General features: G+C 39.2%; 1 protein-coding gene across 1 annotated transcript in view; it reads left to right on the top strand.

The window, feature by feature from the left end:
* Window positions 1-27,885, top strand: part of RNF217 (ring finger protein 217) — a 63,030-nt gene that overhangs the window by 21,087 nt on the left and 14,058 nt on the right. The window contains exons 2-3 of the mRNA XM_062572597.1: window positions 14,216-14,449; window positions 22,573-22,737. Of these exons, the coding sequence (XP_062428581.1) occupies window positions 14,216-14,449; window positions 22,573-22,737 (399 nt within the window). The remainder of the gene's footprint in view (window positions 1-14,215; window positions 14,450-22,572; window positions 22,738-27,885) is intronic.

The raw sequence follows: 27,885 nt of genomic DNA, 5'->3' as shown, positions 1-27,885 counted from the left end.
TTTTTGAGAGAAATGTTGATAGATAGGTCAGTGCTGTTTAATATCATGTGATGTACTTTGATTGCAATGAAAATATTAATGAAATGCTAAATTAAGTATTTCTAAAAGCTTTTCTGATAATGAATACTTATTTATCCTCCTGGCTTTTTGCCTTTGAAGCTGTCTGTCATTTGTTTTTGCTCTTGCAAAATCTGGAGTTGGAGAGATTTATGTTGTTATGTACACACTCTCCTGCATTCCTTGTTGCCATGTTTTATTATAATTAATTTCTCTTAGACCTTTTCAATTCCTACCTGTTAGTCTTCTCCAGCTAAGGACTATATATTCTTTGGAATTAATTAATGAAACTAGAATTTCCTCAACTAGTGTTGAATTCAATTACTGTTGAAGTCTGTGGTTTCAGAAGTGGCTTGATACCTCCTTCACCTCCCCCTGCTCCCCAAGCTCCAGTCCTTACTGGTGGCAGTTTTGAAACTCAGATGCCTCCTGTTAGGAATGAAGCTGCTTCTTTAAATATTCAGTATGATGTGAAATGGCAACCCAGTTTCTGGAGGCTTGTAAAGGTTTAATGCAGGAAGAAGTGATGTTTCAAGCTTTCTATCAACCTACTCAGCACCTCAAAAGCCTCACAGTCAATAATCCTTGATACAAGCCTGAGGTAATTTTGTTTCTAAATGAATAGGCTGTATCTACAGAAATGAAAAATAAGTGTGTTTTTTTCCAATTGCATGCAAGGTTGTTGGGTGTTTTTTCTCATAACTATTTTTTGATGAGAGTCTCTGGAGGCAGTATCTTTATTCTTAGAATGGAATAATGAAACACATTTGGTGAAATTCTGTGAAAATTATGTCAAGTCAGTGAGGGATCCTGTTCATATTATATTTTATATAGTTGTTTATTCTTATAGTCAGCCACTTTATGATGTTTTTTGGTGTATGTAACAGTTGTTGGTAGAATTCCTCCTTGCATCTTGCAAGTTGCTGAGAATATGTATTAATTTAGTTGTTTTATTACAGATACTGTGTGTCTTCTTAAAAAGTCTAGTTACTCCTAATTATTTCCTTTGCTTTAGCTTCACAGAGAAGAATTTTATTCAGAGGGAGATACAAGTGCAGAACTGAACTAGTGCCAGCAGAAAACTAGGAAGCCTTTGAAGTGTGGTGGGTAGAAGCTACTAACAAAGTTCAGACCTTACGTTTAGTGAAAGATTTCCACACATACAGGTGCTGAACATCTTAAATACCCATACACAATGGGAAGATATTGTTAGATTTATGAATACTAATGTATGGCCTCGCTATTCCAAAATACAGGTTTTTTTCTGAAGAACAGCAATTATAGGAGCCATGTATGGAAAACGTTGCAAAAACTCTCATGGGAAGGGGATCTGGTACACCCCTCTAACCTTGTTACTGTAGTTGCCACTAACATATTACTGAGGGGGCTGCTTAGCGCATTTTGGACTTGTAGCTTCTTAAAGGTAATCAAAGACAACACAGAGCATACCTGGTACATGATCAGAAGGTGTAGATTGACATGACAGGTAAGCTGAATTAATGGGTAGCTACTTCTGAAAGATTCTCTTGCTATGCATCTACAGCTTTTCTCTTGGGTTGCAAACTAGCGATCATGTATCACAGGGAGAATTAATTCAGCTGCCTGATCAACTGGAAAACTAATTTAAAAACACTTCAGTCTTCTGCTGTGTTAGCCAGCTGAATCTTCCCTCCTTGCAGCCTCACAGTTGCTGTATCTAACACATAAGGGAAAGCTGTACCGACTCCTGCAGTCGTTTCTAGCCATCAGGCAGAACACAGTTTGACATAAACAGCGGTCTTAGCTAACTGTGGCTTACAGGAACGACTTAGGAGGTCTGAGACTGGAAGAGGGATACCTAGACCAACTGATACGTTAGAGATGTGGCTTGATCTGTACCCCAGATCTTTCAAATTCCTGTATGTGTCTGTTCAGATAACTGGAGATCTTGGGCTGGATTCCTGGTGATGCAGAATAAGCCTGGAGTGGCATCCAGAAGGAGGAGAACTGCATGTGGTTAGAAGTCTTATTTTGTCTTTTTTTTCCGTTCCAATTTCTCTAAATAGCCAAAGAGAGTAGTAGCAGGGAATTGAGCTTGATGATTACAGTGGCTGTTTCCTATTCCACCTTCCTCTTTAGTCTCAGCCAGTGCCTGAATACATTGTGTGTCTCAGAGCAGCACAAGGGATGAAAAACATCATGAGATAAAGGAGGGGAAGCCATATTTTACCCTGTTCTGGTTCCTACGTGCAAGAACTTCCACAGCCTTATCTGTTCACAGCAGTATTTTTGCAAGAATCAAATCTCTTCCTCACTGTCAACTCTGAATTTTTAGCCAGGGATAAAACCTGGGGCATTTGGGCTTATTCTCCCTCTGTCCGTTATCTGAGCCTCACGTAAGCAAAAGTGGGTTCTCTAAGTACAACACTGCGTGCAACAGATATGTTAAATTCATATCAATGTAGTAATGGGTTGGTAGTAAAGACTAGGACATATTAAATTACTATAGGTGTTTGGGGTTTTTTAAATATATAAACAAGAACAGAGTGAGAAGTAGTGATTTTTTTTGAAAAAGATTATCTTGTTTCAGAGTTTGGAATAAATAAGAAATCCTCCTTTCTTATGGCAAATCTGATGTGAAAAAAGGATATTTTAATCTAATAGCCCATCAGCTGATAGAACTGTCTATATTGATTAAAATAAACTTGCTTCATGTTTTCTTGGTTTTGTGAAAAAGCAGTAAGTAGAATATACTGTTCTGAGCACAATTAAGGTTTGTTTCTTCTGGTTTAAAACCTCTATTAGCTCCTTCTCTCCTTCTGTTTCTAATGATTTCTGGATGCAGTGTTGTAGGGACTGCAGCTGCTTGCAACAAATAACATCTGGAAAAGATTCTCCATTAATCCAGCTGAAAACTGTCAGACAGCTTCGGTTGGGACTCAGTTCTGGCTAGCTCTCAGAAAGGCTGAACCGATACAGTAACAACCCCAAAATTCCAGCTGGCCTTTTATCAGCAAGAGAAGTAACACTCATATTGGGGTTGTTAAACACACTGTTTAGGAATTGAAATACACTGTTCAGCAGTCATTGGACATTAGACCTGTGCGGTTCTCTACTGAATTAGATCAATTCTGGTGCAAAATTGTCCTTTCTTCTCATATAACAGCATTTTTTTTTTGCCAAAATTTTCTAATGAGGTGTCTTAGGTAAAGGTACCTATGTTTAACTGTTTAATGGTGGGTAGTATGTTATTCCTCTTGCATGATTTTCTTTCACTTTCGCTACTCAAGGTATTGTTCAAAGCTGCTGTTTAGGCTGTTGCCTGTAGCAGCTCCCTGGAGAAGGTTGTTTTATTTGCACATCTTGGTCTTGTGTATTTGCTCCCTTTTGTGGCCGCATTTGTCATTGCATTCAGGGTGTTAAAATGTGGTTTAAAATAGACAATGTATTTTGAGAAATAACTTTACAAAGCAAAGTGAAATTGGAGGGTTGGCACAGTATCTCCTGGGATTTATGCAGATACAACATGTGGAGAGAAGTTTGGAAGTTGTGCCCTGCATCAGCCATTTGCAGGAAATACTGATCCATGAAAATGCGTCCGTGTGGTGCATGCTAATCCACTTCTGAAGTTTATGACTTCAGCTATTTAAGCCATCAGCTTGTTTCACTTTGTAATAGCTTTCACAGAGTGGAGTTTCACCGAAAGCAGTTTTCTTGTGGATGGGTACAGTTAGGATGACATAGGTCTCTTTTCAGGGAGGCAGAGAAATAGAACTATTATAGAAATATTATAGAACTAATATATATATTTCAAATTATAGCTCTTTCTTCATTGTGTAAACAAATTCCTTTAAGTCGTGCTGTTTGCAAGGAAAGCCAAGTGATGGTATTTTAACATTGTAAATTCCAGCCAGGACCTTAGGAAGGAGATATGCTGTTACTGCTCCTGACAATCATGTGCTGGGTAGAAAGTATTTTCCAGGCTTTATTTTGCCTTCCTTTATACCTGTGCAACTCCACTGCTTTTATATTAAATTTCTCAAGTGGGCAGAATTTGCTTTGGTGTCAGATAGCCAAGAATCAAAATATTTTGGCTGTCCATACACATACAAGAAAATTCACATGCAGCCTCAGATCTAGCAAAGATATTCAAAGTAAGTAGTTGTAGCTGGTTTTCTAAAGGAGAGCAGAACAATTAAAGAATGATGGTAAAATGTCCATCTTTCCTAGTACAGACCAGGGCATGTAGATGATCCGAGTGGGCAGAGAATAGTCGAGAGGTTTACGTTGACTTTCTCACCATATTTAAGTCATTTTCCACATCTGTGGCAGCACTCTGTTTTGTTTTGGTTTATAAACATATTTTGTAATGGAGTATTGAGATAGGTAGGAGGATTTCGCTCCTCCTCTCCTCCTTTCCTCCAGTTAGAAGAGCTTTTCTTTTTGTTTGCTAAATACCGGTTTCAGCTGGAACTATGTTATGCACCACAAAACGTTTCTGTAGATACAAAGGCAAAATGTAGGAAGGGCTGTGGCTGATCGAACCCGAGGTTTGGTTAACTGTTGTTGATGCTACTGGCTGAATTGCTATGTGGGCTAATCTGTATTACAGGCTCAGTAATTGGTTTTGCAAATTTATGATGTTTTGGGTCCTTTTCCTGTGAAATAGGAGTGCTGGTTGGCAAATGAGAACTTGGGAGCTTTTTCCTCCTTTTCTTTCTGGTTTGGACCTCGCCTCTGAAACAGATGGAGAATGAGCTGTCGATCTCCCTTTCTCCAAACAAATAGCCACAGAATAAATTGCCACTGTTGTTGATGGATTTTGGTTGGCTCTGTGCGAAGACTGAAGTGATCTGTCTCAGTCCGGATTGCGACCATGTGCTTTCACTGATCTGTGACACCATTGTGGGAGCTCGTTTTGTTCGTTCCTTGAGGAAAGCGTGAGAAGGGATTGGAAGAGGGGGGGGGTTTGGTCTAGGCACAGTGTTTACTTGCAGTAATAGAGTATGGTTTGCCACTGCCGTGGCTGCCAGGTTCATAAAGGGAACTTTACTTTCATTTATGCTTTGCATAAAATATTGCTGTGACTAAGAATCCATTTTTCCAGCGATGGGGTTTAACATGCTGCCTAGACCAGCAGAAAGTTATTCTGCTAGCTTTTGAAGAAGTACTGCAGTACTCTAGTACTCTCTGTCTCTACCGCGTTATACTTCTACGTCATATTTACTGCACCTTTTCTCTTTTTTTTTCTTTCGGGTTGTGATACTGATCGTTGTTAATAGTTAACAGTATTACTCCATTGGACTTGATCTGAATCTAGGTTAATCCAGTCTGAACCCAATGGAGTTCAGAGTTAAACAGTTCAGTTTTCTACTGTGAGATTAGGAAACAGTAGTGTTACTTTTTAAGTGCAGATGCTGTGAAGGATTGGCATATAAATAAAATGACCTACTCAAGTAACTGACAACAGTTTGTTTTAATCTTCTTAATTGGAAAGGAAAAGAGAGCAGAATTTTGTTTTCGTTTTGTAATTCTTTTCTAAGACAAGTACTTAAATAAATTATAGTAAACACTCATGTCGTGACTTTTCCTTTGGGAGTTCTCTGCGTGCTGGGAGCGAGACGTGCTCTCACGTGCCATTGGTAAAACTCCTGCACTGAGCGGTCGGTCCCCGCTGCTGTGGCCGCGTGCCATCACGTGGGGGCTGGTTGCTGGCCTCTTCCCTGGGCGTCAGCCAGGGCTCTGCAGCGGTCGGCGCCTTACCAGGTCCTGAAACGTGCAGAAATGACCCAGGTTGGGCTTGCATGGTGAAGTATGTGTTGTCAAAGTAGGACACAGCTTACAGTTTTTACAGGGTTTATGCTGGCTGTAGGAGAACAGACTGTAGTGATCTGAATTTAAGCCTGCATTTAAACTATCAGTTTTACTTTGTCTTATTTCTTTTACAGATAGCAACTATCGGGGTTGGTTTATATTAGTTCTGTGCTCCGAGACATTTGTCTGTGACATTTTTATCCCAATATTGGAAGTCCTTAAAGCAAGACTATACTGATAAACCATTGTCTTATGAATCTGTAGCTTCTTTGCCATTCCTCTTTCCTAATTCTGCTGAGACCTGCTAAGAGCAGGGCTCACCTGCATGACGGCTGAGTTATCTGAGCATATCGTGCAATGCAGATGGTCTGCTCCTTGTTTCTTTTTTGTAATCCCTCCTGGCATCTGCTCTGGTATGGTCTTCCTGTCCTGCTCCTACAAAGGAGCAACTACTGTCAAGGTGCAGATGCACTTGCCTCTGCTTTCCACTCCCAGATGAACCTTGTTCAATCTGCCACCCTCAACACTCTTCTTTAATAGGCATCTCTGAATCTACAGATAACCTAAAAGTGAATATGTTTTCTAAGGATTATAAAAATATCCTATTCCCTATTTAGTTAGCACTGGTAATCACAAAATCAAAATGCTTGAGATTGGTAGTGACCTCTGGAGATAAAACTTGCAAACCTGGGCAAAATGAGAAAATTCTTGTGTATTTTCTTGTTTCCCCTAATGAATGCAGAGAAATCTTTAGATTTGAGTTAGATACCTCCAATCCAGGTTCTGACATTCTACCTCTAAATTACACTTCTGCTTTTCAGCACGGATTTTCCCCTCATTTCCCCCCGCCCCCCATGCACATCCTAAAATGAGAGATGAAAGACTGCTTTATCTTGGAAATTCCAGTGCTTGGTGAGATGATGAAAGTTTTCTGCATGTTGATCTCTTAGGATAACTCTACTGGAGTCTAGAAAAACTGGTTTGCCTCTTTGTCAGAAAGTGTCCCACCTAAACAGATAACCATCCAAGTTTAACAGTTCTGTTTTTGTCTGGACACAGGACTAAACATTTCCTACGCTGTGGATTCAGCTCACTGCGGAAGCCAAAAATTCAGGTCAAAAGGCATGTAACTGCCATGCTTTCTGATCACATGCTCTGTGTTTATGGTGTGATAGCAGGCAGAAGAAAGACTTTTTGCCAGGTAGCTGTTTTTTAGTAGTATTAGTGAGATAAAGCCTTTTTTCCTTTTTAAACAATTTGGTGCTTGAGAAAGTAATAGAAGAGATGACAGAGAGACGGGATCTCGTGCAGGTTGATAACAGTATTTGTTTATATCTTACGAAGGAGAATTTTAGTGTTGATTTGTTTTTTCTGTAAACATTTTTCCATAAATTCTAATTCTGTAGGATTAGGACTAATAGGTCCTAAATATTCAAGCTGAACTGCTAGAACCTGATCCTGTAGCAGGAAGGGAAAAGGCTTTATGCCAGTATGTGGTTGAATGATAAAGCAAATTAAGAAGCCTTTAACGAAACTGTTTTGCTTGAGTTTAGAAGATATTTTGAAAAATGTCTTACAAGCTTTTTTCCTCCCTGTTTTCTAAACTAGCTTTGAATGTAATTGTAACTGTGGAGAAAAGGAAGAGTTATTAAATGGGAAATACACACTGTGGTTTATGGTTTTGCTGCTGGCTGTGCAGGCCAGTTTTGCTAGTTAAGTCTGGGGTTGCTTGAGCTGGCTCAGGCAGCTGCTGCCTTCTCTGGCACACTAGTTACTTCTGCATCATCTAGCAGCTCTGCTGAAGATAAGGTTTTTTTGTAATTGCACTCTTTAAAGCGTTCCTCAGAAGAATACGACCGAACTTTGAATCCCAGTTTGTAACTGAAGTTATAAACATTAGATGAGCTTTGAGAATTTGAACAGATGCTACATTTAAATATGCTTTGTATACTGTTTAGAAGACATGCTTTTGGAGCAGAGGAGTCGGACCTTTGATGTACTGGTGGTGTTTGGCTTGCAGTTATGTATGCCATAATTCCCTGTCAGCCTCTTGCTCTTGCGTGTCCTTTTCTGAGGGTTGATATATAAAATGTTCTTCAAAGGCCCCAAGATTTTGCTCCTTTATGTCTTCTCTTTGTGTCAGCGGTGTGACAGGTAATGCAAGCCGCAGCCACCTGCTAATGCCTACAGCACTGAGCCCAAGTGGCTTTTCTCTTTCTGAATGCCACATGGAGCAAGAGTCAGTTAATTCTCACTGCTGTATCCAGGTGCATCATGTAGATGTGGAAGAAGAACAAATATGTGCAATCAGAGTACAAATTTTGGGTTGAACTTCTGTTACTACTCAAAAGAAAGTGTCCTTTTATGTTGTATTTAAAAATGGAGATGTCACAAATATAAAGAAATCTTTTGCATTTTTATTTTGTTTTTGTTGGATTAGGAGTCTTTGAGTACCTGTCTCACTTTGGTGTTTTCTAACACCAGCTAACTTTCTTAACTAACGTTTAGTTTCCCTGGGCTACTTTTAGTTATTGAGGAGGGAGAAAGGGAGCAACTTAAAGGTGCTTTTTAAATGTGCCTTCTTCTCTGAATTCATTTGAAGCAGAGTTCCTCGTTCTCCATTGACTACTGAGAAAGATCAGTCTTTCTAGTTGTTCTGATGGTCATTCAGGTATTTCCTACCCCAGCAGAAAATAGCAATTAGAACCAAAAGCAGTAACAGTTACGAATCTAGTTCCGGCATACAGGGAATCTTCACCCCTTGGACCTCTTCCTATGAGCTTTTGATAAAAGCACTGCACGTCTCCCTAAAGGTAATACGACCTTTCCTCTTGAGGAGAGAAGTAATGGCTCTGCAATAGAGAGGTTGCAACTGGTGAGTGGTGGAGAAGACAGTAGGGTTACTTACTGAAAGATGGATTCAGAAAGTAATTTCAATGCAGTTCTGCGCTATAGAGAGAGGAATAAAAGGGAAGTGAAAGTAAAACTGAGCCAGTGGAATATGGTTTGGGGGGCTGGACTAGATGATCTCCAGAGGTCCCTTCTAACTTCAACCGTTCTACAATTCTGGGAAGTACAGACAAGAACGCGTAAAAATGTCCGATGGAGGAGGTCACGCATGAGCAACTTAGTCTATGGTTTCCTGTTTGGTTGTAATACAACAAAACTGTAGCCCATAATCTACCCTTACCCTGTTTCTGTGTGTGTGTTCTCACTTGTTTGGTACCACTGAGGACTTAGACCACTAAGGATTTGGCAGTTAAGAGGGGAGGACAGACTGAAAAAGAGAATCTGTTTCATAGGTTGTTTTGTGATTTTGTTTGTTTGTTTGTTTTAAAAACAGCTAGATGGAGCATGCCATCTAGCATGAGGCAGGGGATATGGACTGCTTGAATTAGGATTTTAGCCACAGAAATGGCCACGGAACCACAACCTTGCACTTGTTCAATGTCTACTTGGGTTTCGTTTGTATAGTGCCTACCACTGTAGAATCCTGAAACATGGTGAGCCCTTGAATTACTTCCTGAGGTGCTGTTTGTTGTTAAGAAAACAAAACAGCACCCTCCCCACCCAAACTTAAAAATGATTCTTCACTAATTTGAAACTTACCAGCAAAAACGAGAATGAGCAACATTTCCAGTGACCTACAGGGCAATAGGATTTTGCTTATAAATAAAGGAAACTTTCTTCCATGTGTTTCTTCCTCCATAATATGTAAAACTTGCAGGCCAGGCTGTGGCCTCTACTTTCATATGTGCTGTTCCCCTCCCCACCCCCCCCCCCCCCCCCCCCAAAAAAAAAGTCTTTATGCGTAAAGAAGAAGAATAATAACCTTTGTTATCCTTGATTGGTCACAGGGATGTTTTCAAGGACAGAATTTGGCCCACTGGTAGAAATGTAAGTATTGTACAGTGGTGTAGACTGTTGACCTTTCAACATTAAAATGTGAAGAGCAAGAAAAACTTACTCATCTGAACAGCATATACATCTCTGGACTAGGAGTAAACTTTGAGTAAGCAAATGCCAGTTTGTATGTGTTTCTATTTTAAAGTAGAATAACACTTTTTTTAGGGAATATAATTTCCTTCACAAATACACCCTAAACAGATCACTTTCTATCCAATTTTGGCCAAGCTAAATGACAGGTATAAATCGGTGCTTCTGATGTAGTCTGAACTTTACTTTCTATGTAGGTAACAAAGATTTTATTTATTTTTTCCCTTCAGCTTTCCTTTAATTTCCTAACTTAAAATACCATGCCATCTGTTTCTCTGTTCTGCTGTTGGTATTACTGTGTTCTTGGGCAAAAAATGCTCTACTCTAGAGTCTGCCCCAGCCCCCAATCTAAACAGTCTTTTCAAATAAAATGACAAGAATTTGGGAGGGGAGCACCTGTTGCTTTTCCAGTAAGTTTAAATGTTACCCTTTTTTATAAAAGAAGGTCCTGAGAGCCTGCTTTCATGTTTTGAATTGTGAGCGGTGTTAGCACCTCCAGAGATGCCAGAGGAAAGTGAAGCACAGCTGGATATGATAACTGAATGGTGTCTGACATTTAACACTCTGCTGCAGCTCAGCAACCTTTAGACATATCGGAGTCATTCCTCATGCTGTGAAAATACACCATGCTGTTGAGCACGTTGAAAGTTCTTAATGCGCAGCGGTATCTTAAAATTCAAAGACTTTTTTAAAACTCAGCATTTTGACATTGTGATAAGCTGATATTGCAGGGTAAAACTCTTCAAAATTTGTTTTTTGAAAAAAAATCAAGGGGAGAATAAAACCGGTTACTTTTATCAAGATTAAAACAGATTTTTCTTCCCTGTTCCCCAGCACCTCCTGGATCTACAGCAGCAGGTAGCCTAGCAGCCTATTTCTAAAGCTGTGCTTGCATCAATTGCCAGTGCTAGTGCGCAAACAAAGATGGACTGTTTTGGTAAGACAAGGCTCCATTGAAGTTGCTGCTAATAAGCAAAACAGCTCTGTTCACTTCAGTCCCATTCAAAAACATAGGAAAAGAACCAATCTTTGCCAAACTTGAACGGCTAAAACTGTTACAGAGGATAAAAATGATTTACTTCAAGTAAGTGTAAAACGTATTTTTAAAATAAACACTGAAACCGCACTTGACTCTTAACCACATGTATTAATCGTATTCTATATGGGCATGAAAAATAGAAAGCGTTCAATTCTGTATTGCTTTATTCTACAAATGCAGGTTTGTTCTAACTCTTGACTAGTATTTCATATAAACACTGTTTCGTAAGTACCAGCTTAAATGCCAGATACAGTGCGTCGTCTCAATGTGAGGTGCCATTCCATTGTAGCTTAGTTCACTTTTAGCAAAATGGCTTACCTCTTTTAGTATTTTTTCTAATACTAAAAAATAAAACAGAGTCAGTAGACCCCCACAGGTGGGCTCATTTGACTACTACTTTTAAAATTGTTGTGCCTTCACTTCCTTAAATAGAAGCTTACACTAATCATAACATTGGAAAAGCTGCAGTAGCTTTTCATATTTCTATTATAAACTGTTTTCCTATTTTAGTGTCGGAGTTCTTAGTGCTAGATGGTTGGTTCTTTGCTTTTTAAGCATGGTTTCATCATGTATCGGATGATAAATTATAACCAAACCCCAAGCATTCTGAAATAAGCTATCAGTAACATTATTAGGTCTCATAAACATTCCTGGCTGTTTTGTGATGCCGACTGCTGTAGAAATTATATTGACTCTTGGCGTGTGTAGACACCAGCTGAGGAAGGAAGATTAGACTTGCTTTCCTGTATTTTCATGAAAGTCTGTGTACATACGTAATTCTGAACACTGCACAGAAAAGGACTAGGGCTGGGATGCAAGATGTGAGTGCTTAAAGGTCTGAGCCCCTGCAAAACTTTCTGTGCTTCTGCTAGGACTTTTGGCAGCATAACTGGATTGTCCAGGGACCCCTAGCTCTAATAAAAATACTTTGGTAATAGATTTTGACTGTGAATCAGTTCCTAGTAGGTTTGTTAGGATCACATGGTGATACTGTTGATTGAATTTTTCAAATGGAGGCTTACCCTTCAAACCAAGGATGTATGTTGAGTCATGAGGTTAGGTTTTCCTTGTGGCCTGATTGTAACTCTTCTAATTTCTGAGAAGGATCACTCTGGTGATTTCCTGTATTTTTGTGAAGAATCACTCTAGTGATATCAGATAGTTGAGCTCAATTTTCACATGTTGCTACAGGTAGATTAGTGTTCTCCAGTCAGAGCATGAGTACATTCCCCAGATTCTTTTGTATGTGCATTATTTTTGTGATAGTATCTTTGAGGACTGGCTCTTCCTGCTCCATGCTGGTCCATGTAAAAGACAAACATTTTGGTCTGTCCTTGCTGGCACGTGGTGGAACTCTGCTTAGCTTTCTGAGCTGCAGTTTGCATTCAGACAAGTTGCCTAAGAATGCATGTGTTTGGAAATGAGCCTGTCCTCTCTGCCCTAGGCAGACCTACCGCGGACCTGACCTCCCTGCTCCCCTGAGCTGAGGCTGCTCAGGGCACTGCAGCATTGCCAGTTGAGCTCTTCTCTGCTGTTCTTTGGTCTGAGGTGCTGCCAGCATCCTCACCCTGCCTTTCCGTCTTTGACAGACACTTAATCTCTTTGATCTGCTGTGCATTAGCTACATTGCTAAAGAACAAGTGGTGTTCTTTTATTGCAGAAGAACAAAAAGTAGTGCAGTGGGTTTTCTTTGAAGTCAGTGCAAACCTTGGGTTTTATATCATTTTGTTATGACTTCTCTAATCCTCTAACTCCTGACTAAATTAATGCTCATTCAATTAAAGCCATACGGCTTTGCTAGTTTCCCTTTACAATAACTCTGTTGCTGCGGCAGGGCTGTGGTTGTGGGGTTTTTGTTTTGTTTTTTTTTCCTTTCTTAGCTTAAATGGTGCATTAGTAACATCTCTGTTTTAAGGCATGTCTTTTGATACCACTATGCGTTATTGAGATCTGCATCCAAATTTGAAGTATTCCTATTATATCCTATTATATTTAATATAGTCTTTTTTATATTCTTGTGATGTAGCATGTTAAAAATACTAAGGAAATCCAGCTCTTCAACTTTGCAACAGTGATCCTTAGAGATGGATGTCCTTTCCTCATCAAACCCTTTCTTCTTTGCATGGAGATATTCAGTAAAGAAGGAACTGGTCAGTGGTCAGCTCTGCTTGTGCGGTCAGCTCTCATTCACGTGATCTAAGATTACTTGTGGTAGATGCAAACATACTCAAGTTGGGTCTTTGCAGACTGTCTTTGGATCCATCAGGATTTATTAACATGGGCTCAGTGCCTAATATACACAACCATACCGCTCCCAGACCAGCTGGGATCTGCTGTTTTGGCATGGAGTCCAAGGTAATAAAGCCTGCCAAGCATGAAGCATGCAGACCTGGGTCCAACACTGTGCTCTCAAAACCAGGAGCTCTAGAAACAAGTTGCAGATATCTGACCATATGGGTCATCTTAGGACAATCAAGATTCATTAGATCAACAGTAGTTTCTGCCCTGTTAGACTTCAGCTTGCTTCTGTGAGTGTGTGTGGTTTCTCTTTGGGGAGAAAGGAGCATGGGTTTTTTATTGTTTTTGTGTGTGTGTGTGTGTGTGTGTGTGTGTGTGTGTGTGTTTAACTCTCCCGCACTCTGAGTTCTGGGAAAACTTTTTGGTTTGGTCAGCCCCAGGCTCAAATGACATTTTCTGCTCATGCAGTATGGCATGTAATGAGCTTCTTGGAACTCAGACTGCAGAGATACTGAGCGTGGTTGGCAGGAACCAGTCAGGACAAGCACCGAGTCATTGCTGGTAGACTCTGATGATCCCAAATTTACTTCAGTTCTCCAGACTGTGATTCCCAGCTTGTTTTGTAGCGAAACAGTACGTGAGTGTTTCCATTATCTGCCTTTTCACAACCCACATGAGCCAGGGTAGTGGAGAGGCAACTATTACACCCAAAGCATGGAGTACTGAATGGGTGTTACTAGTTAGAGCTCATGTTTTGGTTACATGGACTATGCCACAGTCATGCATATGATGAGACTACACTTTTAATAATTCCTGTTGTCATAAAGGTAATTAGCTTTTCTGTTTGGATATGAAAATATCCTCTAGAAAAACTAGAGTGTGCTTGGAGTAAATCAAAGTAGTTTTAAGAAGGTATACTTGGTAGTTGGTGAATTGCTAGTGTACTTCAAAACTAAATGGATTTTCTTGCAAAATTCATAAATGCCTGCTTCTGCAGTACTTGCAGCATGTTACCTTTTTCAAGCAAAGGGTCATACAGCTCTTCTGTGCTTTGTTTTTTTAATTTAATTTAATTTTATTTTTTATATGCAGGTGCAGCTGGGACAAGCAGATATAAAATGCCCGATCACAGAGTGTAGCGAACACCTGGATGAAACAACTGTCCTCTATAATCTGCCCCATGACGATATCATCAAGTATAAATATTTCCTGGAACTCAGCCGCATTGACTCCAGCACCAAGCCATGCCCTCAGTGCAAGCACTTTACTACCTTCCGGAGGAGAGGCCACATTCCTACCCCTGCCAAATTGGAGAACAAATACAAAGTGAGCATGCTTGCCAGAGCTATGGATTAGGTAGCACAACAAAAGTAGGTCAGCATTTGGTGGGCATTAAGGGGGCTTTCTTCTGTTTCTGAGACCTAATGTAAGCTGTTATTAAGAATCTGTAGTATGAATCATTGATTAACTAGTTAATTCATTTCTAATAATTCAAATAGTTGAACTTTTTTTGTGGAAAAACAAAATTGTGCCACTTGCCCATTTGAAATTAAAGAGTGACAGTATTTTCTTCTTGGAGGTGTGGACAATACAGTCATGATTAGAAGAGACTGCAGAAGGGGAATTGTCACTATAACTGATAATTTTATATACATAACTCCAGCAAAGAAAAGCTTTCTCTGAAGCTGCGAGTAAATGGGTTCTGGGTGCTTTTGTGTTCTGAGATACACTCTTAGCTTACTCCTTCCTTAAAATAGAGCTGTTGTCTGTCTCTATGGTTTGGATTTCTTCAGTCCCTTACTTTAGGTTAAAAGCTACTGTAGTCTAATAACTCACAGCACAGAAAACTTAAAATAGAGCAAGAAAACCCCTTTTCACAGCCCTTCTTTTAGTATAAGAATGGCTTATATCATGATTTCAATTAAAGATGAAGTGTGCAAGAGGTTACAGACAGAAGCTTTGAACTCCTGGAGATCCATCTGAGTTACAGACAGGTTCTGTCTGCAACATCATGTTCTTCCTGCAGTCAGAGAGAGAGTCATCTAGCCCCTTCTTCATGCATTTTGATTCCTGTTTCAAGGGTCTGTATTAGTTTTCCATCCGGTTATTAGCTCTGTTGTAGTTAATTTCATTACTGAGCTGGCCTTCCCTTGACAAACCAGTTTTCCACAATAGGAATTTAGATGATTGTTTAGATAGCCCTAATTACAGCATAAAATTCAGCCTTTATGTATAGAGATTAAAAGGTAGACGGCTGTGTAGCTAGAGGAGTTGCAACCTTGGTGGAGCTAACCCTGACTTGTGAGGTTCTTATGTACATCTGCACAAGGTATGAATTACATGCAAGCAGCCACAAAGTCTGTTGGACTTCCTGTTGTGGATTTTTGGCCCATTACACAGAATTGGAGAAACTCCAAATTGCATGTAAAGCTCCCTCTGCCTGCAGCCATTCTCCTTCATCCATCCACTCAGCGTTCCCTCAGATATAGACAGGATGTACAGTCTATGGTAGGTGAGTTGTTGTAATAAGCCTGCTACAGCCCCTCTTGAGGTGTCAGAGGCTGTTACTGTCACATTGATATCTGTCACAGGTTGTGCAGCTGTTGTATAATGGGCATGCCAACTCTGAGTATTCGTATATGTTCTTCTAGTCAAAAAGTGGGTCAGTCTGCCCAGCAGCGCTCTCTTATGAATTGAAATGCTGTAGTTAAAATGTTCCCACTGCTACCCTGGAAATTATAAGCAGAGAAGGAATTTCAGGCTCTGTCTAGTGCATTAAATAGAGCAGGCCAGAAGAAGTTTTCTGGTCCTGTGGTGAAATGTTGTGTCTCTTATCCACAGAGCTAAAGTGTCCTCCTGGGAACAGAAGATGGCAGAATGTGTCCTTTGAGCTGCACCTAGGTGTTGCCTGGAAGAACGTCTGGTTGACTTCAGTCAAAACTATAATTAGGAATGTGCTGACAGGCAGTAAGGATGCTCATAGGCCAGGGTTTCAGCCTGCTTCCTGGACCTGTGTTGTTTACTAGCATAGATGCAGTTTTAGTGTCTAATTTTAAGCTCACCACAGGGAAGAGTTTTGCCGTTAGGATAAGGTTCAAAAAAAGACTTCTATATGAGATTGTATATATGTGAGTACTTACATACACAGATTTCTGTTGACCATTATTATCTCATATTTTTTGTATATTCTCACCTGATTTCTTTTATAGCATCTTGCCTTTATCTTTAATTATAAGGTCTTTTGGGGGTAAGGACTCATTTCCTTCTGCAGAGAGCGTAGGAGTGGCCTGATTGGAGACTGAGAGACTTGCATATTCGCATGCAAGCAATATAAGTAATAAATGCATTAGAGGAATTCTGAACTGAAGCATCAGCCCTGAAAGAAAAACTAAGGCATATGTGAGAAAGTGTGCACAGAAGTATCCCAGGAGGTCATTGCATAGAAGGACTCAGTGCCAGTACCCTTGCATTCCTGTACACTGTAGCACCAAAGCACTTGTTTCAAATCCAAGAGTACATTTGAACAGGTATTTAAAAAGTGTGGTTAATAGTACTCCAGCAATTGATACACTACTGTAAATCTTACAAATGTCTCTTGTAACTCTTTAAATGTTTATTATCTTGATTAGTTTTCCTTGCTGTAACTGTTTAATGCCATCTAAACTGATGTAAGGCTAGCAGTTCAGTTTGCTAATGCTGCTTTCCATTTTTAAGATCAAAGTCTTGCTGTGCTGAGCGCAGACCGTTAGCCAGTGCATATTAGTTAGGCGAGAAGGAGGGGAAGCAAGGGGAAGCTGTAACCTTCTTGCTATCCAAACCTTCCATCTCCTATTAGTATCACTTAGTACAGCACAATACAGTTGTGTGACTATTTAGCTTCCTACCTAAGTGTTCATGTTACAAATGGACCCAGCTTTAAGTAAGGGAATACCTTTCTCTCAATTTCATGATCTAAATTGGGAATGTAAGACTTTGGTCAAAGCTCGTATGCCCAAGTGCAAAGGGAAATGGGTAAAAGTTTTGAAAATTAGTGGTTTGGCTTGTACACATGGAACATACACTGGTTTCACTAGCGTGAGTGACTATACATTTCCTTGTTCTGCAAGATTTTTTTTTTCTGTGTTGTTTTTCTCTCCCAAGCCCTGGATTTCACCTATTTTTGTGTTGGCTCTCTGACCTGCCATGAAGAAATAATTATTGATGCTTGAGCCACACTTCTGCCTTATCAGCTTGTGAAGTTTCTAATAAAGTTGTTCACTTCAGTCAAGAGAGACATGTCATATGAAAAAAAATCTTAATCTGAGTGCTTAGCTTCCAAAATGTAAATGTTTTTTCAATGTAGTTTTTATTTAAACTCCCTTATTTTTAACTAAGAGTTTCTCAAATGTTGCTCTAGAGCTAGTAGAAAACTACTTGCGAAGATGCTGTGATAGAACAGACCTGTGGAGTTTATATCAATGAGTTTTATCTTTTTGGATCAAATTTTACCCTTGAGTTGAGGATATCTTCATGGCTGAGGCTATGCATTGCTCCAATCTGCCTTAAACCTGGACTGCTTTGAGCATAGTGATTTTGTCCTGCTCCCCCTCTTTGCTGTGGGCAGTTCATTCCTGCCAGCTTGCTTTTTGCTCACGTGGATGTTCTGGTGTCACGTTGGAGGTTGGATGAAAAATCAGCTCCAGTGGAAACAATATTTGTTTGTTCTGGTGTTGCTTGTTTTCAGCTGGTACAGGAGAGGGGATGAGCTGGTGACAAGGAGGAGGCAGCTGTTTTGGCAGGAGCCCATATTATTTTGGAATAAAGGGACTGTGTAGCCATAGCTAGAGGTTGTAATTTAGCTAGGTGTTGTAATTTATGTAATCAGTTAGCTGCACAATTAATTTAGGCTTCCAAGTCTGTAGCTAACATTCCATTAAGCAATAGAAAATCCCATTAATCTTCCTGTAGCTTCAGGTTCTCAGAATATTTTGATTATGAGGTCAGTTTTGCTAACGTCATGTCACAACAAGCAATGTTTTGTGTTGGTGTTACCTGCCAGTTTTGAAAGATCTTTTTCTAGGAGGTGAGGAAAATGATAGTTAGACTCTTTCCTGTAAACTGTTCTGTCTAAGACAATGGAAAATGTTAGCCTCAAAGGTCAGCATTTCAGAAGGTGGAGAAGCAGAGGGTTAGTGTGGGAAGTTGTGTAATCTTTTCTATTTCAAGGGAAACTGACCTTTGGATGGTGTAAAAGTTTGTGTGTATATGCTCTCAGTTCTGATTGACTGAAATGAAAGTCATAAAAGATGAAATTTTTGAGAGAAATGCATTTGAAAAAAACCACTAGTTTTTTTTCAGATGTAGTTTGTGTGTTTTACTGGACAATATTTTTGCTGCTTTAAGTTCCATGAAAAGAGCATTTTTGTGTCCATGGTAGGATGATTTCATGCGCTGATGCTGAAGCATAAAGCAGATGTGTTTTTTTTTCTTTTGAAAAAGCAGAGGAGGAATGGAGTAAGAACCTGACAGACTGCCATAATTGCCCTGTTGTGTTCCCACTCCTTAAACACATGCCATGATGTCACGCTCTGAATCCAAATTTGGATAGGTTTGGAGGTTTGTCTTGCAGTCCCTAGATTCAAGAAAAATAAGGTTAATAGTACTTAGAGACATACTTTTTTTTGCATACTTAATGTATGTTCAAATAGAACATACACTAGAAAAATACATAGAACAGCAGAGTGAAGCCAAGTCTATTCAAAATTTAAAAGTACTTACTAATTCAGTTTTCTGGAAGGTGCTGTCAGGGGTGGAAGATGGAAAAGGCAACTAGGAAGTCCAAACCTTGTACACAGTTCCCATTAGTTTACTTCACTTAATCAGGGCCTCTCATCATAATAAATGTTAGTTTGAGTTCATGTGATTATACTCTTGTACCATATTTCAGCTGCTAAGTAACAAAAGTATTTGGAAACATTTGATGTCAATTTACAGGTATAAGCTGTATTTCTTGTGATTCTATGTATGCTGTAATAGAAAGATAGAGCCTGAAATGAGTTTGTGTCAGGAAGAAAAATTTGTTTTACTCTTGCTTTAAATTATGTTGGCATTTTGTTTAAATAAGGAGCTTTAATTTTCAACTTCCGAGACCTATTGATTTGGGTTTATATTTATTTTTTATGTTTATTTTCAGTCTTAAATGTCTGAGTATTGCAACTGGTAAAACTGTCAGGCTGTAGAACACTCAGCTCCATCTTTGCCTAAGGCATTATGAGTACAGTGTGGTGCCTTCCCAGCAGCAGGCCACTGTAACATATATTATTGAAAAGCATAAATTCTAAGCTCTAAAACAAGTTACTGGGGATGCTGAGTCAGATAATAAGCTATCTGTTGTGCTTATTGGTTTCTAAGGAATTACGGGAACATAAATCAGTGTTCTGAGTAGATTGGTTTAGTAGCAATAAATATGCTGTTCTTCAGGTTCTTCCAAGTGGGAATTTTCCTGCTGCACGTTAATGTTAGCAGGATAGGATATTTCCTTTCATTTAGCATCTGGGCACGGAGACACTCCTACAGGGACTTAATTCTGCCAGACCTAATGCTACTTTCTGTAGAATATCTATTCTAAGAAAAGCATTAGCACAACTAGAAGAAGGGTAGGAGTTTTGGAGTTCTGGGGTTTGGGGGGTTTGTTTTTTGTTCTTGTTCTTTTTTTTTTTTAATGAAAGCGTAAACATAAAGATCTCTACAATCTTACAATCTTTTTGAAAATTTGTATTTGAAGAGTATTTAACCCAGAGAACTGAATCTATGAAGTTACAGCTCTCAGGAGTGTCCTCTTACAATCTCTAAGATTTGTTCAAACCTTTTTCCTAAAAGTCCTTAGTTAATCTGCATTGAACGCTATGTATGAATTATTTTATTCTATCTAATACAAAATCAAAGGGTTGGGAGTGATAGATTTCTTTTGCAGGTCTAAGACTTTATGCAGAAATTTTCTAAACGAGAGAGAAGCCGAAGAGCCTGTTAACTTCCACCAAAGCATGCTTGGAAGTGCTTAAATCACTTTTAAAACTGGAATTTAAACTCCTCTGTTATTTAGGCAACAGGAAAAATATTACATATTCTTATCATATCAAAAACTTTTCCATTTCTTAAATTTAGGAGCTACTAGGAGACCACCAGATCAGAGAAAGAATACTAATTGCATTTTATATTGCTTTTCTTTCTTCATATCTTGGGCTTTGAAATTTGGTCAGAAATTACTGTGTTCTCATGCAAAAGTGATAATGTTTGTAACTGACGTATTGCAGCTTTAATGTGCTGCTTTAAAGTTTTGCAAAAAAATTTTAATTTGTTCTTAAATAGTATAGAACCTGTCCTGTTTTTGTGCTGCCTACCTAGGTCTTCTGTAAGTCTTTGCATTGACAGGAAGCATGTGATGTATGTAATTTTTTTCTGAGCGTATCTTACCATCGCAGCAAAACTATCACTGTGTAGCTATGGAAAGCAGTAAGTGATGCTTATACAGGATATCAGAATTTCATCCGCTTTAACTTTTCACTGTATTTGAGTCCATTTGATATGAAGGAAATTTTGTCTGTTTTCTAACCCTTAAATGCACATGACAGATTAGCACATCATATAGTCCATTGTTTAAAGGTCATACTGTATATAACAAGTATTTTACACAGACAAAAAGGCTTCACATACTGCAAAAGAGGCTACGATTGTTAGACAATGCTGCAGAGCAAGAACATTTGCAAATAAATACTTAGAAATGTGTCATGCAGAATCATACTCAGCTTGAACCATTGTGTCAGTTAGATCTTTGGTGTGTAAAAATATTAAAATATAAATATTAATATAAACAGTATCTTATTAAAAATAAGATATAAAATCTAAATGCTTTCTCTCTATGTGTAGCACTTGGGAAACAGCATTAAGGATAGCAGAAAGCTTCATCACTCAGTCATGCATTAAGCTGATCAAGTCAGCTTTGTATTAACATGCTGATAGTAACAGATGTAGGAACTGCACATATAATTTTGGCTGCTCCTCAGTAAAATACTTCAGGGAGCTCCAAGCACCTGCTTCAGCATCTAGATGGAGCTGAGACAGAGCAGAGCCAGTCAGCGTGTCTGAGCTGAGGTGACGGTAACGTGTGGGAAGAGAGAACTTGTTTTGAGAAATTTCTCGTGAGGGCCTTGCATATGACCGTACCCAAGGATGTAGTTTCCTGAACAGAACCCTCACCCCATGGATTGCCAGCACAAACATTTCTATGGTTAGGTGGTAAACCAGATATGTGAACAGATGCAGCTGGAAAGCTTTCTTCAGCTGGTTGGATTCCCTGATCCAGTTGATCAGCTGGGACAAAGCAAGGACAGTGCAAGACAGAGGCTGAAGCTGGAGATGGTGGAAAGGGCTCAGTAATTGCTTAAGAAATTTGCGTTTCCCTGTCTTCCCCTGTTTTTGCAGCTGAACTTAAAAAGTTCTGCTGCCAAACACAGCTGAAATTTAGATGTGCCTGTATGTAATGAGGCTTTATGGATCTTGCTTCATTAGTCACTGTCCAGATAGGAGGCCTGTCTCTTGTTAGATGAGCACCTGAAACTTGCCCAGATTCTTCAGACTTCTACAGGCATAGCAGCTATGGTAGCTTTTCTCAAAAAAATAAATAAAAAAATGTCCAGGCTCTGGAAGAAGAGATAATGATGACAGTACTTGGTTTTACATAGTGATTGAAGCCAGAGGAGTGGGAAGGATAGATCCTTTTTCAATTTAAGGAGTTTAACTGGCATTTTTCGCCATTAGGTGTAGCTTTTAGCAAGTGGACTGAGCTTGGCACATCCTCTGCTCACCCTTATATAATCGAGAGAAATAGAGCATGTGCTTGACTCTGAAGTGGTGGTTGGGGCGCTTGGTTGAGAAGCAGGAAGACCCTTGTTCTTGGGTGCTTTTCCCAGGGCTATTTTTAATACAAGCTTCCTAAAGCATTCTGGGCTTGCTATGTTTCCTTCAGAAGACCACATGCTCCCTGGTAACATCCTAGGAAACGCAGTTCATGACTGGAAGGAAGAGACCAATGAAGTGAAAATTGGCTGCTAAGTTTTAGGTGACATCACATATGCCTTGGGGGGCACCTAAATATATTTTCTGGATTTTGCCTGTTGGCATATGAGCCATGCAGTAAATTCAGTAAACAGTTCCTATGTTTAAAATAAACTACTTGTGTTCTGTACGACTGAGGCCATCATTGGCTTTAGCAATTAATTCTTCAGCTTCTCTCTCTTAAAATGAAAGAAACAATGTTAGCTTCTATGATCACTTGTATTTTTTAAACAAATTTAGACCTTTATTGCTGTGCAGTTACTGTCTTAAATTAAGAGTGATAATTTTCAGGTGGGTTTTCTAGCCGAGTCAGCGCACAGCTTGCAAATGAGTATGGTTCTTTTTCATTTACACAGATCCAGTGTCCATCTTGCCAATTTGTCTGGTGTTTTAAGTGCCACTCTCCCTGGCATGAAGGTGTTAACTGTAAGGAATACAAAAAGGGAGACAAGCTGTTGCGTCACTGGGCCAACGAAATTGAGCATGGGCAAAGGAATGCCCAGAAGTGTCCAAAATGCAAGGTAAGTTACTTTCTGTTGGCTCGCAGGTCGTCTTTTCAAACCAGTTTTAAATATTTATCCAAAGTAAATACTTGAAGCTTCCATTCTGGATTTAAAATCACACTTGCTGTGCAGATTCTCATCTCCGGCCCACTGAGAAAAGAATCAAATATTTTACTTAGCAATTCCTGAAATGATTCTGCAGACCCCTTGCACATAAAATAAACATTATGGAAATTCTAAGGAAAGGCTTCATTTTATACTCATAATGTATGTATGTTACAGTCCGAATTATTCCTGAAATAAAGATTTAAAGAAATGTAATGCCCTCTGTCTTCTTTCTTTTTTCTTTCTCTCCTCCCCCCCCCCCCCCAAAAAAAAAAAAATCTTGAGTGCATTCGGTAGCTGAATAACACAAAGTTCTTTGTTGGCAAGTTAACTATTTGAGACTTTTGAGATTAGGCAACAGTAGAAAAACTTTTTAGGATTAAATATCAGTCCTTCGCAAGTCTTTCTCATAAATTAGTTTAACTTTCAGCAGACAGAAGAAGTTGTGTCCTCCACCCTAAAACCAATTATTTTCTTCTAGGATAAGCAGCGTTTCCCACCAGTGAGCAGCCAGGCGCACCCGCGCAGGCACGTCCCGCCGGCTGCTGCCCTTGAGGAGGGTGGCTGTTGGGTCTGTTCCCTCGTTTTTCTCCAGCAGTTGTCTCCAGCTGCGGAGAGGGTAGCAAGTCACAACCCTGAGAGCACCCTGGTCAGGGGGAACTGTGGCTTTTTAAAAGGGAGTGTCTAACTTGAACCTATCTACAGCTCTACATCTAGCTCGAGGAGAGGACATAGTAAGAAAATGGGAGCATTTAGTAGGAAATAAATACTGAACAGAAAGACTTTTTTTTAAGTATAAAGTATACTTTTGTCACACTTCAAACCTTGTCCTGTGCAAGTAAGAGAATGTTTATCAGTTTACTCAGTATCTTATTCTAGTCAAGGGGAAAGAAAGGCCTGAGATGCTGTAGCTTGCAATTGAAAGATTTCAGAACATTAACAAAAATTCCTAAAGCTCTGAAATGAACAGTCATTTGTTTACCCTTCCTCCCACCTACATGTGACATTTGAGCAGAATTTTAACAGCTTGCCATTTGGTAAGAGTTGACAGGTTTGAGCTGGTTTTAAAAATGCTCACTTTCTGTGAAGCCTTGACCAATGTTTTTCCAAACTTTGTTCCCTTTGGAATGGGAAGAAGGATCTGTTTTTAATTCTTTGACTTGTATCCAGATTTGGATTTTATGACAGTGTGAATGATGTAACTATTGAAATAAGTAGATAATGATAAGCAGTAGTTGGACTTGTCGAAAATAAAAGGAGGAAAAAGGAAAAAAAAAAACAGGATTCTAAGCCAAAAAAGCAGAGTGGAAAAGCAGAGAAAAGGCAGGTCCATGCAGTAAATAGAAAGGAACAAAGCTGCAAAACTTAATGTATTAAATACGTTTTAAAGAAATGATCCGACTCTCTGAAACATTAAGTGTACAACTGTTTTCACTGACTCTGAAAGAAAAGGCTGAACACTCAAAAATTCTGTGCTCACTAGTGCTGAGTTCTGAAGTTCGGTGAGTTCAGCTATTAATTCCAAAAAAGGCTTTAGGTTACTTTTTTTCGTTATTTAAAAGAAAATAGAATGCCCTGCATGGTGGGAGGCACTATGGAAAGTTAGGAAACTAGCACTGAAAAAGAACCTTTGTTGACAAGTCCTTTTTTGTAACGTAATACTAATCTAAGAGGGAATTCAGCCTTAATATAAGGTGCCCCCCACACTTATTCCTGGCATTATTCTTTAAAGGTGAAAAAAGTTCTTCCTGTTTACAACTTCTATGAAATATTTATAAGAAAACACTTTTGTTTTCAAAATCAAACCTATCAGTAGCAAGTAATCAGAAGAGCCACTTGGCCTGCGTGCCTCTTGTGGTGCTATTTTATTTTTTCTTTCTTAATCAGTTACTGAGTAGTTACCAAAAATACATCTTCAACAGCCTTCATCTGCATCAAAAGGATTAAAAGATGCTTGGGTGTGGGGATAAGCACACCAAGAGTCAACAGCTAGGAGGAGAGATCGTATGTTCTCTGCCTCTCCCTCCAGCCGCCCCCCAAAATACCATGTGTATGAGATAATGGCCTATACTGAATCAGATGATCGTCACGTTTCCCATTCAAAAAGACAAAAAGAGTGAAGGAGAAAGCAGCATTGTTAACGCAGGATTTGAGCTATCCTTTTTCTAGATCCAGGTAGGCAGTGTTTCAGGCGACAACTATTTTATTTTGGTATATGCTTATGTTCTATTTAAAAGAATAGCGCTTTCATGTTTTGCTTAAAAAAATGGCGCTAGTCACATCTGACCAACAAATTGACAAAAAATCAAGATACTGGTATTTGATCTTTACACTAAAACTGAAGCTAATAGAAACTAAAAGTCTAGTGGAGGCAGACGTTCTTTCCTGAGATGACTTGTAAAATTACTGGTAACTTCCAAAGTGTGATACTGACTACAGTGTCACAGGTTCTGACTTTATCTCCAAGAGGTAACTGTTACATTTATATATACATGCAGACAAGTACATGCACAGACTTTTTTCTTAAAGTAGCTATATCACTGAGAAGTCGAATGTACAATTTGTGTCTTGTCTGGGCATGCAGGTGGGAAAATGGGAGATTTTAAGCGCTAATAGTCTTGCAGTGAATACATAGGCAGATCTTTAGGCAAGTATTCACACGTTTTTCAGTGGTTTTGAAAGAACATAATCCTTGGGAATGTGAATACTGTTAAAACAGCTTTAATAACCTTTTTCTGTAGGTAGACACAGCCTTAGTGCACCTAACAGGAAGAGATTATTTTCAACTGTAATAAAAATATTACATATTGTCAAAATACATTGCTGTTGTTTTATTCTGTGAATATATATCAGTAGATTAATATCAAGTTGTTACTCTTTTATATAGCTTAAATTATGATATTTGAGTTATGATATATCTTGTTTTTAGTAGAGACTTTCCCAAATTTATTATATGCTGTTTTAAGATACTCAGCATAGACCATTTTTCTCAAAATTTGTCCAATCAAGTTGTGATTTTGTTTTAGATAGAGTTGGCTAATGAGTGCAAAATTACTGCATATTGTTAAGTGCCTTTTTGTAAAATGTGCAAGTTTGTGTCTTCCCCACTACTGGTTGGGATTTTGCTTTATTTTATTTTTTTTACAGTGTCGTGAAAACAGTGTGTTTGCAACAAAATATCCTTCTTCCACAAGTGTCTTTACAGTACAGCAAAACAAGGAAGTACTTTATATTGGTATTATCTTACCACAGATTTCAAAAGAGAACACTGACAGAGGAAACGCAAAGCAGTGGTTCTTTCTAAGAAAGCTTTGAACAGAGGCAGAAAGCTCAATAAACAAGAGCGTTAATGCAGATCAAGGAATATATACTACTTATGTCTGGATTTACTATTCTGATTAAAATGAACGTTACCAAATAACTGAGAACATAGCTTTTAAAGGTGTTCTTTGAATTCTTTTTCGCTGACTGGAACGAGGAGAATCTGTGCTTGTATATGAAGGGAATCGGCTATGCATCAAGTTTCCTTCAAAAGGAGGGGAAGAGAAATGACAGCTCTGTTCAGTGGGGAGCGGTAGATCTCTTTGGACTGTTTTTTGGGGGGGTGTTTTTTGTTTTGAAGATTTCTGTGAACAGGCCTTCCTTTACAGAGGATATTTGTTTGCAGGATGGGAAGGCAACTAGTTCAGCTATCTCAGTTGATTAAGGAAAATACTGAAATATTTTCAAGATTCCTTTGCTTACTATTCATGCTCTAGCAGATTACTTAGGTCATCTGTACGCATCATTGCAAAGTTGCAAAGTAAGGTGTATTTGTTAGAGCTGCAAAACTATGCCTCCGTTAGCCAATCTGCTAATTCAGCTGCTGCCTTGAAGTCCTTTAGCTCAATGTACTTCACAGTTGGTGGGTTTTTTTTTTTTTTTTTTTTTTTTTTTTTTTTTTACACCTTTGTTCTGGGAGCCACTCTTGAGTTTGAGTGAACTAACCTTACCGTGTAAGGTGTGGTATGTCCTTGGATGTGAGCGGGCTCTGGGCGCTTGTTGCTGTGCGGGATTAAGCCAGTAATAGTGCCTGAGTCTGGGGAGGCAGGAGGCTTGTGGCAATTTTTCCTCTCATCTTGCCGCCTCCACCCCCCACCGTGCTGTTGGAAAAACTCTTGAGTTGATCAAGCCCTTGAAACTCGCACTGAACCAGCTAACTATAGCAAGCCGCATTCCCAGCCCCTTGCGCTCCTCTTGGTGTCTCCTGCCTGGCGCATTCCCGCTGTTTTGGCCAGCTGAGCGGGAACGTGCATGTGATATCTGACCCATAGGCGATCGCTTTCCCGACCTATAGATTTGCCATCCATCTCTGTCAGCGGATTATGCGGAGGGGAGAGAGAAATACCCATGTGAACCAGAGCTGAAGTTTCTCTGGTGAAGTGTCGTTTGTTAGTCTTGAAAGCTGCCTGACCAAATTATAGAAAATTCATCTGGCATTGTCAATCTGTGTGCGTAGATAGGGTGTCCAAGCTCTGCAACTAATTTTCTTAGTGAATTCTCTCCTAATCAAAAGGCAAAGTTTTTGCAACAAAAAATGTAAGTGAAAAGGCAAGTAAAAGTTGTTTCAAATTTGCAGCTTTTAGAGAGTTATGTGCAGATGGTTCTGCGTAAGCATTGTCCAAAACTTGTAATATTTCATTTTTGTTTCTTCAAAAAGTAAAGTTCATATAATTGCACTATGTATCTGTAAGAAAACAAATCCTGTGTCAGCCTCTCTATGCTTTGAGAGAGGAGTATGTCTGTGTTTCAGGCAGATGGGAAATGGGCAGGAAGGTTCAGGTGATAACAGAAACACGTTTTGCTTGTTTTATGGGATTTCTCATACTTTGTTTTGGAACACATAAGGCAGAAACGATTAGATTCAGAAGTGAACCTTGAGGAGTGATGGGAATAGTGGCTGGCTAACTGGAGTTTGCATACTTCTAAGACAGTGTGGTTAGAAGGATGGCAGACAGTATCCAAGAGGAGGTGGGTATTTATGAAAGACCCAGAGGGTATAATGTACAGAGCCATTCCCAA

The sequence above is a fragment of the Rhea pennata genome, chromosome 3 (genome assembly GCF_028389875.1).
Source record: "Rhea pennata isolate bPtePen1 chromosome 3, bPtePen1.pri, whole genome shotgun sequence".
Lineage (NCBI taxonomy): Eukaryota > Metazoa > Chordata > Aves > Rheiformes > Rheidae > Rhea > Rhea pennata.
Note: the sequence above shows the minus strand (reverse complement) of the source record. Positions and strands in the feature narration are given on the sequence as shown.